This window comes from Pristiophorus japonicus, chromosome 1 (genome assembly GCF_044704955.1).
Source record: "Pristiophorus japonicus isolate sPriJap1 chromosome 1, sPriJap1.hap1, whole genome shotgun sequence".
NCBI classification, from domain to species: Eukaryota; Metazoa; Chordata; class Chondrichthyes; family Pristiophoridae; genus Pristiophorus; species Pristiophorus japonicus.
The window spans coordinates 125,170,140-125,185,821 of NC_091977.1; the positions used below are offsets into that span (position 1 = coordinate 125,170,140).

The window sequence follows — 15,682 nt, forward strand, 5'->3', positions numbered from 1 at the left end:
CTGGTTCACTTAGGTTGGGCCTAGGAGTGAGTAGAGGTAGAGGGTGGAAAAAATATGGAACTATCAAGAGGGACAAAAAAACCTTCAATGATTTGACTGATCCATGCTGTCACGTGATTATCATGGATCAATCAGCAACATTACATACTCATTATTATTACACAGACACAAGTTTATGGATAGAGGGAGGGAGGAAGGGATGGATGCTATATTACTTATTATTGATATTTGACCTGTCTTCTGTACTTACACCAAAGTCCTCTTCAACTATTTGTCACCACGGAAGAAAACTCATAGAAAGAATGTAGGAACTTCCGAAGATCTCATGTCTGATGCAATGGCTTACATTCCATATGAACACGCCAGGATTCACATTGTCAAGGTAAAAGAAAAACAGTAATCATCTTTAATGTTTATTACTTTTTACTTAGAGGACTTGATAATATGTCACTGTAGCATGCTGATATTTTTTAAGATTAATAATTAAAAAAAATAAAGCTCTTCCAAAGTCACAATGATTGATGATTTAAGGAAATTGCATGTGTTTTTCCATCCAGACTTTAGACAATCTGCACAGAAAGTGATATCTCAGGGTTGATTTTAACCCTACCCATCCAGCAGAAACTGGGCGAGTGGGCTGTTAAGAATGAGTAGGTTACTTACCTACTCAGATCTGACCATTTGAGATACCCGCCTAAAGTATGTGGGAGCCTACTGACTGGGAGACTGTGATGTGGGAGCTTTGCAGAGACATGAAAACGTGGGGCCGTAATTTGCAGCCCCTATAGGTGCGAACCAGGTCTGCATGCGCCCGTAAAGGCCACGCAAATCGCATGCACGAAAACTCAGAACTTGCGATCTGTCAAGAATTTTCTTGACAGATCCAACGCATCCCCAGGAAAAGGGCAACCACGGGCAGAGAGGTGGGCTATTTGCCCAACTTCTGCCCAACAAATGCCTGTGAAATTCTTATGCCTGGTAAAAGCAGGAATAAGGCTTGATTTTACCAGCGTAAGAGTTTAAATAAACATAAAAATAATTTTTTATCAATCATTTATATCGTAAAAAACCTATACAATAAGTTAAGATTATTTTTAGCCCCTTTAAAACATTTAATTTATTTTTCAAAAAATTAAATACTTATTTTAAATATTTAATTAAATGGTATTTTAATTAATTTTAAATATATAGTGTTTTTTTTATTTATTTGATGTGTAGATGTATTTTTTGAGTATTCCCATTCAAGTGTATGGGGTTTCTGTACATACAGAATCCCCATAAGCATGAATGGAGATTCTCTTTTTTTATTGTTGGGCTGGCCCACGTGATCTCAGGGGTGCTCGCGGAACCGTGTACACCCCTGGGATACGTGGGCCTCTACCCACGGGTTCCCGGAAAGGTCCAGGACTGCGAGTCTCCATACCTCCCGGACCACCAGGTATGCAGGCATTTTATTTGCAGATCGGAGGCATTTCCCCCGCGGGAAGTGTCCGACCGCAAATTCAGGGCCATGATGTCAACAACAGCTTGTTATAACTAAGACCTGGAGATATTCCAGAAGTATGGTTTGCCCCCATTTAGAAATTACTCTATCTGCTATTGTAGCTGAGAGAATTGTTGGAGAAGCATATACAGAAAGTGAATTTGAACAATGGAATTTTTTTCCAGTATATAAAAAGGGGTTTCAGCAAATTCTCATTTGTTAAAAGTGGAATCTACTGTGCTCTTTTTGTGGTGTAAGCAGTCAGAGGTAGAAACACATTTACCTTAATTGTGACTTACCTATCTCAGGTAGTAGAAGATATGCATCAGATGAGGAATAAATATAGAAAACTCATCTGTGAAATTGAAGAAAGTTTACAGACACCAGGAAAGGAAAATCAGGTACAAAATGCTGAGATGCTAATGTTCTTATAATTAGAGATATTTAAATATTTATCATCTAAAATATAGTATAGTATCAACTAATACAGTAATTCAATGTGATTCACTCACGGAACATTTTGCCCACGATGGACTTTGATATATATGATTACAGAAGTTTCCATTCCTGCAGCAGTATGTATTGTAAGAAAAATGTAATTGTTTATTGCTACAAGCAAAAGTTTTAAACTTGAATCAAAAAATAAAGGTTCAGAGTAAAAAAATGTAATGTTTACTAAATTGAATAATTTGCTTTATTTGACTCAGGAACAGTGCATGCAAATCTTGAAAAAGCAGTATAGTGACAAGATGAACATTTTTAAAGAAGCACTCAAAGCATATCAAGAGCACATAAAGAAGAATAACAAGTACTGGGAAGAAATGGTCCAGGTACAATCTAGAAGAAATATGCAAATGTAGACTTTATATCACTTAGCGCCTATGGCATTGTGCTTTCTATCTTATAACTTTAACAAAAGTATACCTTACTGAATTTGCTCAAAAGTCCTGAATGTCATATTATAATGTGTCTTAGTTATTTCATGCTACTGTACTTTAAAATCAGTGAAATAGGCAGCCTGGGGGTAGACATTTTGTGTAGAACTACTCTGTCTATCACTTCATAAAATTCCATGCAGTGACATGATGAAATGCTGCCCACTGCCGATCTTCACGATGTCATTGGGATAAACTTTGTGGGATAATTTTGACTTTGTGCAATAGTGTAAAACGAATGATTGCGAATCGGCAGTCTGTTTACATCTCTCCCGATTTCTATGTTCATTGCAGTCACCTGTTTTGCACCATCAGACAAAGTCAAGATCTCCCCCTGCGAGTCAATGGATGGAAAGTTCAATACAAAGGTTTGGGAAAGGGCTAGGTATCTTCTAAATAAAATTTTACAGATTACAGTGTAATATTTACAGAAAACGTCCGTGTGGCTTCCTTACAAAATGGGGGCAGGGGAGGGTGCTGATATTCCCCTGGAATGACATCTAATGTTTCATTTAGCAGCATTCCAGGGTAGGAGGGCTTAGTCCCAAGATGCACTCCAAGTGTCACGGGAACTCCCCGATAATAAGTAAAACAGGTGACCTCCCAATGACCCTGCATACTCCAGTAAGGTCAGCGATGGAGGTTACCGGCAGGGGTGATCATGACATAATTAGCCAGATTACATCCCCAAAGATGCTCTGCCCCAAAGTAGATTTTGTCCATGATAAAATAAATTGAAGTTTATTAATCTGCTATTTTGTTAAATAATTCTAGTATCTGAAGAATGAAAATAACCAACTGATCCAAGAAAAGTCTGATGTCCACATCCAAAATAAACAGGAATATGAGAAATGGGAGAATGAGAAGGTAAAATATCACTGTCAACTGCGGTAAAATGTGTACCTGATTCAAGCAGAGAAATTCAATCTACTAAATTGCTTTCCTTTTTGCGTACAGACCTTTTGAACCACATATAATATTTGAACATGAAACCATATTCCAAATATAAAAATGTTTTCCAATTATCTATTTTTTTAATTCCTATTTTCTTGACTTTTTTGTGTTATTAAGGTGACAGAGGTGCTGGGGACTAGAATATTTTTATAAGCATCAGACAGCAAAAAACATGTTCATTTCTATCATACTTAATCAAGTTGGCTGGAGACAAAGCTAACTTTTCTACCTATTGGTGATGAATAAACAAGAAACTAGCTTGCAGTTAGCTGAACAGAATGACAATATCATCGATCTGCTAACTCCACTCGTCTGCAACTTTGCACTGTAGCTCAGGGTTGTTAGCGGTGAAATCTTCTTTGAGTATATTGATGAATTATTTGGGGATTTTTTTTTCAAGCAGCTTTGAGAGAAGCTGCAGTGAATTCTTGCACCATCTAATGGACAAGTTTTATAGAAATGTTTCTCCCAAAGTTATTCACATGGGCATATAAAAGTACAGAAAGAGAATGGCCCAGATTTTGCAGTGGTAATGACGGTGAACTATCAGCGTTCTCTGTCATTACCATTATAGAAACCTAGAAACATAGAAAATAGGTGCAGGAGTAGGCCATTCGGCCCTTCGAGCCTGCACCACCATTCAATAACATTCAATTATGAAATTGACTGGAACTTCAGGATTTAGCGCATGTGCATCTAAACCCGGAAATCCTGAAGTTGCTGTCAGTTATTCACTACTCCCATTAAATAATGCAATTAGATCAGAACAGCTTAGGTTTTCATCAGTTCGACTGATTTCACTGATTGTCACTATGGGGAGTTCCATGGCACAGCCTGTGGCGGAGCAGTGAATGACTGACCGCAACCCCATTAAAAGTTAAGCCTTGCTGGAATAGGTGTAACTGGGGTTTTAATGGTGTATTGACTGTTGAACAAACGTTCTGGCCCCGAAAAACAAATTTAATATTTGTGGAATGTCAAATTTTTCCATTATGATAGAAAATTATTAGATTTTTAAAATAATTTAAAAAATCATTAAAAAAAATGTCAAGTTATTTTTATCTGTTATGGGGATGTGGGCATCACTGGCAAGGCCAGCATTTATTGCTCATCCATACTTGCCCTTGAGAAGGTGGTGGTGAGCCTCTTTCTTGGATCGCTGCAGTCCATGTGGTGATACTTCTTTGCAGCAGTTTGGTACAACTCAGAGAGCTGTTAAGCGTCAACCACTTTACTGTGGGTTTGGAGTCACAGACCAGATAAGGACAACAGATTTCCTTCGCTAAAGGACATTAGTGAACCAGATGGGTTTTTACGATAATCTGGTAGTTTCATGGTCACCATGAAAAAGTTTATTTATGATATTTCATCTTCTACCTTAACCCCACATGTATGTCCCAATCTTTATTTCGTCTGTAATTTTTTTTTAAAGTAAATTGAATCAGTGATTTTTATTTCATGGTTTGCTGTCTGTGAGATTACTTCAGTGTGATTTCCTGCTTAGACAGCTTGATGATGTCACTACTGCATTGCACTGGGGATACCATCTTGAAAGCGCTACAATCAATTTAACATCGAAAAAGCTTAAGTTTAAGCCACAGAGATTACAAACCTTTGTGGGCAACTTTCTTTCTGGTCAACAGCGATCGTTGTTGCTTCGCCGCCAACTGCAATTTTTTTTTGCTCTTCTGGTTTTGTTTTCAAAGTCTATGACACAAGTGTCAGAACTTTCAACTTTAGTGTTTAACAGGCAGCTAATCCAATATCAACTATTTTACACCCCTGCCGACGTTGAAAGTTCTGCCCAAATTTTTTTGTAAAAGGGCATTGAGATGAAAGACAGGTAAATATTAATGAGCTAGGCTTTGATGTTATTTCCTTGAAAATTATAAATAATAAGCACTTTATTAGCCTGTCTTGGCAATCAATAAATGCCTCACACCCATTGTGTTGGGAGGTCACTGGTCCTGGCCAGTTAGCATGAGTTGTCTTGCATAAGTCCTCCCCTTGTGTTGTAAACACAGCTAGATTAAAAAACAAAGACACTTGCTGCTGTTTTACCGCCGTTTTTGGGCAGAAAAAGTAATTTTTTTTGGGTGGTAAACACGACACACAAAATTTAGCGCCAGGGTGGAAAATTCGGTAGCGGTTATGTGCAGGCGGGAAAATATATTGCCCACCCTTTTTGTTCACCATATTTATGATGTCAACCAGTGTGCAACGCCCCACTATCGCTGCGGGCGGGAAATTCGCTGATACCGCCATTTTTACCACCGGCCATAAAACCCGCCGTGAAAACTCAAGTCTTACCTGCTTGGGCCCACGATGCACTCAGCACTAACAACGCCATTTTGAAAAACGGAGCAGAAGTTCAGTGAATAAAAGGATTTTGAGAGAAGGCTGCGTTTTACATCTTGAGCATTATGTGAGTTCATAATTTGTTTTTAAGTCTATTTGAGGCTATTTGAGCACATTGGAGGACACGGGTTTTCAGGGAACAACGCTCATAACTGCAGCTTTCAAAAAGAGGTGGTCACAGAGATGTCAGCCCATAAAGGCAGACCTACAGCCTACCAGCAGGAACAGGACTGCACTGCGTTGAGGGAAGGTGACTGCGGCACTTGCCTTCTATGCCTCCAGTTCCTTTCAGGCATCAGAAGGGAACATATGCTGCATCTCACAGTTCACTGCACATAGCTGCATTCACCAGGTAACTATTACACTGTTAGGCTTGACAGAGACATTAATTTTGGGAGTTATATTTTAAGAGAGAATTGTATAAAACTTGGTGAATGCCTAATCAGATTTTGCTTAACAATCTAGCTAGAATCAGTAGATTGGTACTACTTCTAATGTGCTCTCAAAAAGAAAAATATTGTGCCATGGCACTGAAACAATTTAAAGACTACGCAGACCACAAAAGCTAATTGAACTGTCCAAGGAAATTTACACTACATGTTGTAATTGTTGTCAATTAAGTCAATTAAACATAACCACAAATGCATAATTTGATTATGATTATGTCCCAAGCAAAACAAAAACAATATGGACAATACCTTTAAACAAAGATCTACCCTTTAAGCATCAATTTGTTGGCACTTACAGAATAGTACATCTGTAGTGGGGAAAATGCTTGACATCTTGATAGGAACAGTGCAATCAAGCAGATGCAGCAAGGATTCATGAAGGGGAAATCATGTTTAACTAATTTACTGGAATTCTTTGAGGATATAACGAGCATGGTGGATAGAGGTGTACCGATGGATGTGGTGTATTTAGATTTCCAAAAGGCATTCGATAAGGTGCCACACAAAAGGTTACTGCAGAAGATAAAGGTACATGGAGTCAGAGGAAATGTATTAGCATGGATAGAGAATTGGCTGGCGAACAGAAAGCAGAGAGTCGGGATAAATGGGTCCTTTTCGGGTTGGAAATCGGTGGTTAGTGGTGTGCCACAGGGATCGGTGCTGGGACCACAACTGTTTACAATATACATAGATGACCTGGAAGAGGGGACAGAGTGTAGTGCAACAAAATTTGCAGATGACACTAAGACTAGTGGGAAAGCGGGTTGTGAGGAGGACACAGAGAGGCTGCAAAGAGATTTGGATAGGTTAAGCGAATGGGCTAAGGTTTGCCAGATGGAATACAATGTCGGAAAGTGTGAGTTCATCCACCTTGGGGAAAAAAAACAGTAAAAGGGAATATTATTTGAATGGGGAGAAATTACAACATGCTGAGACGCAGAGGGACCTGGGGGTCCTTGTGCATGAATCCCAAAAAGTTAGTTTGCAGGTGCAGCAGGTAATCAGGAAGGCGAATGGAATGTTGACCTTCATTGCGAGAGGGATGGAGTACAAAAGCAGGGAGGTCCTGCTGCAACTGTATAGGGTATTGGTAAGGCAGCACCTGGAGTACTGCGTGCAGTTTTGGTCACCTTACTTAAGGAAGAATATACTAGCTTTGGAGGGGGTACAGAGACGATTCACTAGGCTGATTCCGAAGATGAGAGGGTTACCTTATGATGATAGATTGAGTAGACTGGGTCTTTACTCGTTGGAGTTCAGAAGAGGAGCCAGAGGTTTACCAAAACCGAAAGGGATTCCACTCGCTGAACATACAGATTATCTGCGACCATACGAAGCGCATCATGGCAGTCAGTGCCCAGTTTCCAGGGAGCATCCATGATGCTTTCATCTTGCATGAGAGCAGTGTCTTTGACCTGTTTGAGCATCAGCCACAAGGCTATAACTGGATGTTGGGGAACAAAGGTTACGGCGTTGCCACCTGGCTCATGCCGCCTCTTCGGAACCCTCAGACTGAAGCCGAGCATCGCTACAATAACAGCCATAAGCAACATCGGCAAAAAGACAATTGGAGTGCTCAAGCAGTGCTTCTGTTGCTTGGACCATTCTGGAGGCAGCCTGCAATGCTCTTCTCAGCAGGTTACTGAGATCATTGTGGTGTGCTGCGTGCTACACAAATTAGCCATCATTAGACAGGAATTGCCAATGGGGACTGCAGGATATAGAAACATAGAAAATAGGTGCAGGAGTAGGCTATTCGGCTCTTCGAGCCTGCATTACCATTCAATATGATCATGGCTGATGATGCAACTTCAGTACCCCATTCTTGCTTTCTCTCCATAGCCCTTGATCCCTTTAGCTGTAAGGGCCACATCTAACTCCCTTTTGAATATATCTAACGAACTGGCCTCAACAACTTTCTGTGGTAAAGAATTCCACAGGTTCACAACTCTCTGAGTGAAGAAGTTTCTCCTCATCACGGTCCTAAATGATTTACCCCTTATCCTTAGACTGTGACCCCTGGTTCTGGACTTCCCCAACATCGGGAACATTCTTCCTGCATCTAATCTGTCCAATCCCGTCAGAATGTTATATGTTTCTATGAGATCCCCTCTCATTCTTCTAAATTCTAGTGAATATAAACCTAGTTGATCCAGTCTTTCTTCGTACGTCAGTCCTGCCATCCCGGGAATCAGTCTGGTGAATCTTCGCTGCACTCCCTGAATAGCAAGAATGTCCTTCCTCAGATTAGGAGACCAAAACTGTACACAATATTCAAGGTGAGGCAAGACCTTCCTGCTGCATTTCTAGCCCTTAGGTTCATATCTTGCTTTGTCTTACAAAACGTGTTCTTGGTTCTTCTTTGAAATTATTATAGACCTATTGGAGCACATGCAAAAGTCACAAAAGTTTGGTTCAAATTACAAGGGAATTCTATTGTTACATCCCTGGGTTATGCTATCTTATAGTTAGATATTGGGCAGTATGGGCACACCTCTAAATGCAAGATTCTTAGACTTCCTACGGCAGTGACTAGCTCTAGTCTAGGCAAGAGAATAAGGCAAGACCATAAGAAACATAGAAACATAGAAAATAGGTGCAGGAGTAGGCCATTCGGCCCTTCTAGCCTGCACCGCCATTCAATGAGTTCATGGCTCAACATGCAACTTCAGTACCCCATTCCTGCTTTCTCGCCATACCCCTTGATCCCCCTAGTAGTAAGGACTTCATCTAACTCCCTTTTGAATATATTTAGTGAATTGGCCTCAACAACTTTCTGTGGTAGAGAATTCCACAGGTTCACCACTCTCTGGGTGAAGAAGTTTCTCCTCATCTCGGTCCTAAATGGCTTACCCCTTATCCTTAGACTGTGACCTCTGGTTCTGGACTTCCCCAACATTGGGAACATTCTTCCTGCATCTAACCTGTCTAAACCCGTCAGAATTTTAAACGTTTCTATGAGGTCCCCTCTCACTCTTCTGAACTCCAGTGAATACAAGCCCAGTTGATCCAGTCTTTCTTGATAGGTCAGTCCCGCCATCCCGGGAATCAGTCTGGTGAATCTTCGCTGCACTCCCTCAATAGCAAGAATGTCCTTCCTCAAGTTAGGAGACCAAAACTGTACACAATACTCCAGGTGTGGCCTCACCAAGGCCCTGTACAACTGTAGCAACACCTCCCTGCCCCTGTATTCAAATCCCCTCGCTATGAAGGCCAACATGCCATTTGCTTTCTTAACCGCCTGCTGTACCTGCATGCCAACCTTCAATGACTGATGTACCATGACACCCAGGTCTCGTTGCACCTCCCCTTTTCCTAATCTGTCACCATTCAGATAATAGTCTGTCTCTCTGTTTTTACCACCAAAGTGGATAACCTCACATTTATCCACATTATACTTCATCTGCCATGCATTTGCCCACTCACCTAACCTATCCAAGTCACTCTGCAGCCTCATAGCATCCTCCTCGCAGCTCACTCTGCCACCCAACTTAGTGTCATCCGCAAATTTGGAGATACTACATTTAATCCCCTCGTCTAAATCATTAATGTACAGTGTAAACAGTTGCGGCCCCAGCACAGAACCTTGCGGTACCCCACTAGTCACTGCCTGCCATTCTGAAAAGTACCCATTTACTCCTACTCTTTGCTTCCTGTCTGACAACCAGTTCTCAATCCACGTCAGCACACTACCCCCAATCCCATGTGCTTTAACTTTGCACATTAATCTCTTGTGTGGGACCTTGTTGAAAGCCTTCTGAAAGTCCAAATATACCACATCAACTGGTTCTCCCTTGTCCACTCGACTGGAAACATCCTCTTGCAAACATAAGCTTGCAATATAATTTTTTAAAATATTTTTTATTTTATTTGACTTTCTAAAAATAAAAATTATTTGTTCAGGTAATTTTTTCATTTATGTTGGAAAATTGATTACCATTTCAAAATGAAGAATTTTAATGCTTGAGGGTTCTTTGCTGTGAAGTATCTCACTGACATGCAATTTCACGTGTAATGTTTTAATACCTTGGGGGAAATGTTCAACTTCTGTCCAAAACAGACATAAATTCGATAGAGCGGCCATGTCATCCGCCCAAACCAGAGTTGGAATGCTTGAGGTTCAGGCCTCAATTAAATGCCACCAGCGAGCTGCCGCTGTCAAACGAGGGATTCACAAGGGCTGGGAGCAGGCTGTTTTTCTTTTAACGTGGGCCCATTTGAAAATCACGTCCTTTGAGTCCTATTTGCATTACCTTATGCATTGACAATCGAGCTTGCTTTGTCCTAGTTTCTATTCCTTTAATTATCTGATGCACTGTAACCACTTTAGATAGAATTGTTTTAATAAAAGATCAAACATTTTTAGAAATTTCTCTGTGATCGCATCACAGTGCATGATAATGAATCAAAGCTATTATGCAAATTATATTAATAGATTCTTTAATCGTTGTGCACTAATTCATTATGGCTGTGTTTAACTCAATGAATTTTGAAGTAGTTCTATCAAAAGTAGCTATTTTGGCTTCAGTAGTAACTGGAGAGTAATGGCCTTGAAATTCCCGCCTCCCCGGGTCCGTATGGAGTTCCTATGGACCCGGGAAGGCATCGGAAATACTGGTTTCCAGCGCGCAATACGCATGCACTGGAAACCGGCATTTCGGATCTGTCAAGTTTCTGGCTTGACAGATTGTAGCCAGATCGGGAGTGAGGACAATTGTAAGTGTAAATTTCCGATATTTACGCTTACAAATGTCCTCAAAAATCTTGCGCCTGAAAAAGCAGGCGCATAGCTTACTTTCACAGGCACAAGTGTTTTAAAAATCACAGAAACATCTAAAAGTAAAGTTATTAAAACATATATTATCATTAAAAACGCTCCCCACAATGGTAAGTTTATTTTTAAAAACTTTTTTAAAAATCGGGAAATTATTTTATTTTAGACATTAATAACTTTACACTAATTACATCAAATGAATGTAGTGTAATTATTTTCCATTTTTTATTACTGTTTTGGGTAATTTGGGTCTATCACAATCATAGTAATAGCTGTTTAAGACCCTATGGAACTCCTTTTACTATGATACTGTTATGTATTTAACCCTTGGCAACCTGTATGACACCACCAGAGGGCTTACCTTTTGGAGTCCCAAGGGATCCCAGCATCCCTTGGGAGCACTGTATATAAACAGGCCATCCACGCGGTACCTGCACTCTGGAGTCAAATTAAAGGAGCTAAAGTCACACTTATTCATTGCTCACAGTACTCAGTTTCATCCTTTATTATGAGCGTATCAATTGGCGACGAGATAACGAACAACCGTGTGAAAATGAAAGAACAGTTGGAATCCTGGAGAAGTTCTCAGAAGGGGATGATTGGGAGGCCTTCGTGGAGAGACTCAACCAATACTTCGTGGCCAACAAGCTGGAAGGGGACGATAACGCTGCCAAACGAAGGCTGATCCTCCTTACCGTCTGTGGGGCAACAACCTATGGCCTCATGAAGAATCTTCTAGCTCCGGTAAAACCAACAACTAAATCCTATGAAAAATTGTGTACACTGGTCCGGGAGCACCTAAATCCTAAGGAAAGCGTTTTGATAGTGAGGTATCGGTTCTATACATGTCAATGGTCGGAGGGCCAGGAAGTGGCGAGCTACGTCGCCGAACTAAGGCGCCTCGCAGGACATTGCGAATTTGATGGATTCCTAGAACAAATGCTGAGAGACTTTTTTGTGCTTGGCATTAGCCATAAGGTAATCCTTCGCAAACTGATGACTGTTGAAACTCTGAATCTGAGCAAAGCCATAACGATGACCTCAGCATTTATGTCTACCAGTGACAACAACAAACACATTTTGCAGCATAAAGAGGTTTCGGCTAATACTGTGCACAAAGTAACATCGTTTTCGAGCAGGAATATACATGGCAGAATGTACACACTGGCTGCTGCACGACCTCAGATGACCCAGAGTCCGCCATCAATCGTTAATGTGAGGCAGTTGGCATTGTGGAGGTGATCATCGGGCCCATCAATGCCGCTTCAAGCAGTATGCATGCAACGGCTGCAGAACAATGGGACACCTCCAGTGAATGTGCAGGTGAGCTGCAAACCCTGCAAACCCTGCAAACCACCACGTTGCAGAGGAAGATCGGTCCACGGTGGATCAGGCTGAATTGGAGACTCGAACCTTGGAGGTAGAAGTGTACAGGGTACACACCTTCACCACGACATGTCCACCAATAATGTTAAAAGTTGAACTGAGCGGAATTCCAGTAGCCATGGAAGTGGACACAGATGCAAGTCAGTCCATAATGAGCAAACAAGGCAACAAGGTACACAGGCCCAAGCTCAGCCCCATTCACACCAAGCTAAGAACTTACACCAAGGAACTGATCCCTGTAATTGGCAGTGCAGAAGTTAAAGTCTCCGATGATGGAGCAGTGCACTAACTCCCATTATGGATTGTGCCAGGGGATGGCCCCACACTGTTTGGCAGAAGCTGGCTGGGAAAAATCCACTGGAACTGGGACGACATCCGAGCACTTTCGTCCGTTGACGACGCCTCATGTGCTCAGGTTCTGAGCAGATTTCCATCATTGTTCAAGCCAGGCATTGGAAGCTTATCGGGGGTGAAAGTGCAGATACATTTGGTTCCCGGAACGCAACCTATTCACCACAAGGCACGGGCGGTACCGTATATGATGTGTGAAAAAGTGGAAATTGAGCTGGACAGGCTGCAGCGAGAAGGCATTATCGCGCCGGTGGAATTCAATGAGTGGGCCAGTCCGATCGTCCCGGGACTTAAAGGTGACGGCACGGTCAGATTTGTGGGGACTATAAAGTAACGATTAACCAATTTTCGCTGCAAGCTCAGTATCCACTACCCAAGGCAGAAGACCTATTTGCTTCAATGGCAGGAGGGAAGACGTTCACCAAATTGGAACTGACCTCGGCCCACATGACGCAGGAGCTGGAGGAATCTTCGAAAGGCCTCACCTGCATCAACACGCACAAAGGTCTGTTCATCTATAACAGATGCCTGTTCGGGATTCGGTCGCCGCGACAATCTTCCACGGAGCATGGAGAGCCTGCTAAAGTCGGTCCCTCGCACCATGGTCTTCCAGGACGAAATACTGGTTACAGGTCGGGACACCATTGAGCACTTGAAGAATCTGGAAGAGGATCTCAGTCGGTTAGATCGCGTGGGACTCAGGTTGAAACGCTCGAAGTGTGTTTTCCTGGCGCTGGAAGTCATTTTCTTGGGAAGAAGAATCGCAGCAGACGGCATCAGACCCACCGCGCCAAGATGGAGGCCATCAAGAACGCGCCGAGACCACAGAATGTGATGGAGCTGTGGTCGTTACTGGGACTCCTCAACTACTTCGGTAATTTCCTACCCGGGTTAAGCACCTTGCTAGAACCCCTACATGTGCTACTGCGCAAGGGAGACGACTGGGTATGGGGAAATTCACAAGAGGCTGCCTTGAGAGAGCCAGAAATCTGTCGTGTTCAAACAAACTACATGGGTTATACAGGACAAGCAAACGATTAGCGCTAGTTTGCGATGAATCGTCGTACGGGGTCGGGTGTGTGTTACAACAGGCTAACGAATCGGGGATATTGCAACCGGTCGCGTATAAGTCCAGGTGCCTGTCCGAGGCCAAAAGGGCCTACAGCATGATTAAGAAAGAGGCTCTGGCGTGCGTTTATGGGGTGAAAATAATGCACCAATAGTTCTTTGGCCTCAAGTTTGAGCTTGAAACTGACCACAAGCGCCTCATATCGCTATTTTCAGAGAGCAGAGGGATTAACACCAATGCCTCTGCCCGCATCCAAAGATGGGTGCTCACGCTGTCGGCATACAACTATGTAATCCACCATAGACCTGGCACAGAGAACTGCGCTGATGCTCTCAGTCGGCTACCATTGCCCACCACCGAACATGCTCATGGTAATGGATGCATTCGAAAACGAGTAGTTTTTCTTTTTCCTTTCTTTATCAGTAGGTAACCTTTTAGCATTGTTGTTGCCAAATTAAGTTAATCTAAGGTTTAAGTCATAGCAGGAGAGCTCGGACACGTGTCATGCTCCTCCTGTAATATGTGGGAAGTCAAGGACGCTTCCAGTGTCCCTGGCGACTATACATGCGAGAAGTGCATCCGCCTGCAGTTCCTGACAGACCGCATTGCGGCACTGGAGCTGCGGGTGGATGTACTCTGGAGTATCAACGATGCCGAGAATGACGTGAATAGCACGTTTAGTGTGCTGGTCTTACCACAGGTAAAGGGTTCACAGCCAGATAGGGAATGGGTGACCAACAGGAAGAGCAGTGCAAGGAAGAAAGTGCAGGGGTCCCCTATGGTCATCCCACTGCAAAACAGTTACACCACTTTGGGTACTGTTGAGGGGGATGACTCATCAGGGGAGAGTAGCAGCAGCCAAGTTCATGGCACTGTGGGTGGCTCTGCTGCACAGGAGGGCAGAAAAAAGAGTGGGAGAGCTATAGTGGTAGGGGATTCTATTGTAAGGGGAATAGATAGACGTTTCTGCGACTGCAACCAAGATTCCAGGATGGCATGTTGCCTCCCTGGTGCAAGGGTCAAGGATGTCTCGGAGCGGGTGCAGGAAATTTTGAAAAGGGAGGGTGAACAGCCAGTTGTCGTGGTGCATATAAGTACCAATGATATAGGTAAAAAACGGGATGAGGTCCTATGAGACAAACTTAGGGAGCTAGGAGCTAAATTAAAAAGTAGGACCTCAAAAGTAGTAATCTCAGGATTGCAACCAGTGCCACGTGCTAGTCAGAGTAGGAATAGCTCAGATGAATACGTGGCTTGAGCAGTGGTGCAGAAGGGAGGGATTCAAATTCCTGGGACATTGGAATTGGTTCTGGGGGCAGTCTGCACCTGGGCAGGACTGGAACCAATCTCCTAGGGGGCGTGTTTGATCGTGCTGTTGGGGAGGAGTTAAACTCATATGCCAGGGGGATGGGAACCTATGCAGGGAGACAGAGGGAAGTAGAATGGGGGTAGAAGCAAAAGATAGAAAGAAGAAAAGTAAAAGTGGAGGGCAGAGAAACCTAAGGCAAAAAGCAAAAAGAGCCACATTACAGCAAAATTCTGAAGGGGCAAAGTGTGTTAGAAAGACAAGCCTGAAGGCTCTGTGTCTCAATGCGAGGAGTATTCGGAATAAGGTGGACGAATTAACTGCGCAGATAGCAGTTAACGGTTATGATGTAATTGGCATCACGGAGAAATGGCTCCAGGATGACCAAGGCTAGGAACTCAACATCCAGGGGTATTCAACATTTAGGAAGGAGAGACAGAAAGGAAAAGGAGGCGGGGTGGCATTGCTGGTTAAAGAGGAAATTAATGCAATAGTAAGGAAGGACATTAGCTTGGATGATGTGGAATCGGTATGGGTGGAGCTACGGAATACCAAAGGGCAGAAACGCTAGTGGGAGTTGTGTACAGACCACCAAACAGTAGTAGTGAGTTTGGGGA

At 42.7% G+C, this 15,682-nt stretch overlaps 1 protein-coding gene across 1 annotated transcript in view; it reads left to right on the plus strand.

The window, feature by feature from the left end:
* LOC139265678 (uncharacterized) overlaps window positions 1-15,682 on the plus strand; it is a 187,037-nt gene that overhangs the window by 60,051 nt on the left and 111,304 nt on the right. The window contains exons 5-8 of the mRNA XM_070882902.1: window positions 258-382; window positions 1,792-1,884; window positions 2,191-2,313; window positions 3,193-3,285. Coding sequence (XP_070739003.1) covers window positions 258-382; window positions 1,792-1,884; window positions 2,191-2,313; window positions 3,193-3,285 — 434 coding nt within the window. The remainder of the gene's footprint in view (window positions 1-257; window positions 383-1,791; window positions 1,885-2,190; window positions 2,314-3,192; window positions 3,286-15,682) is intronic.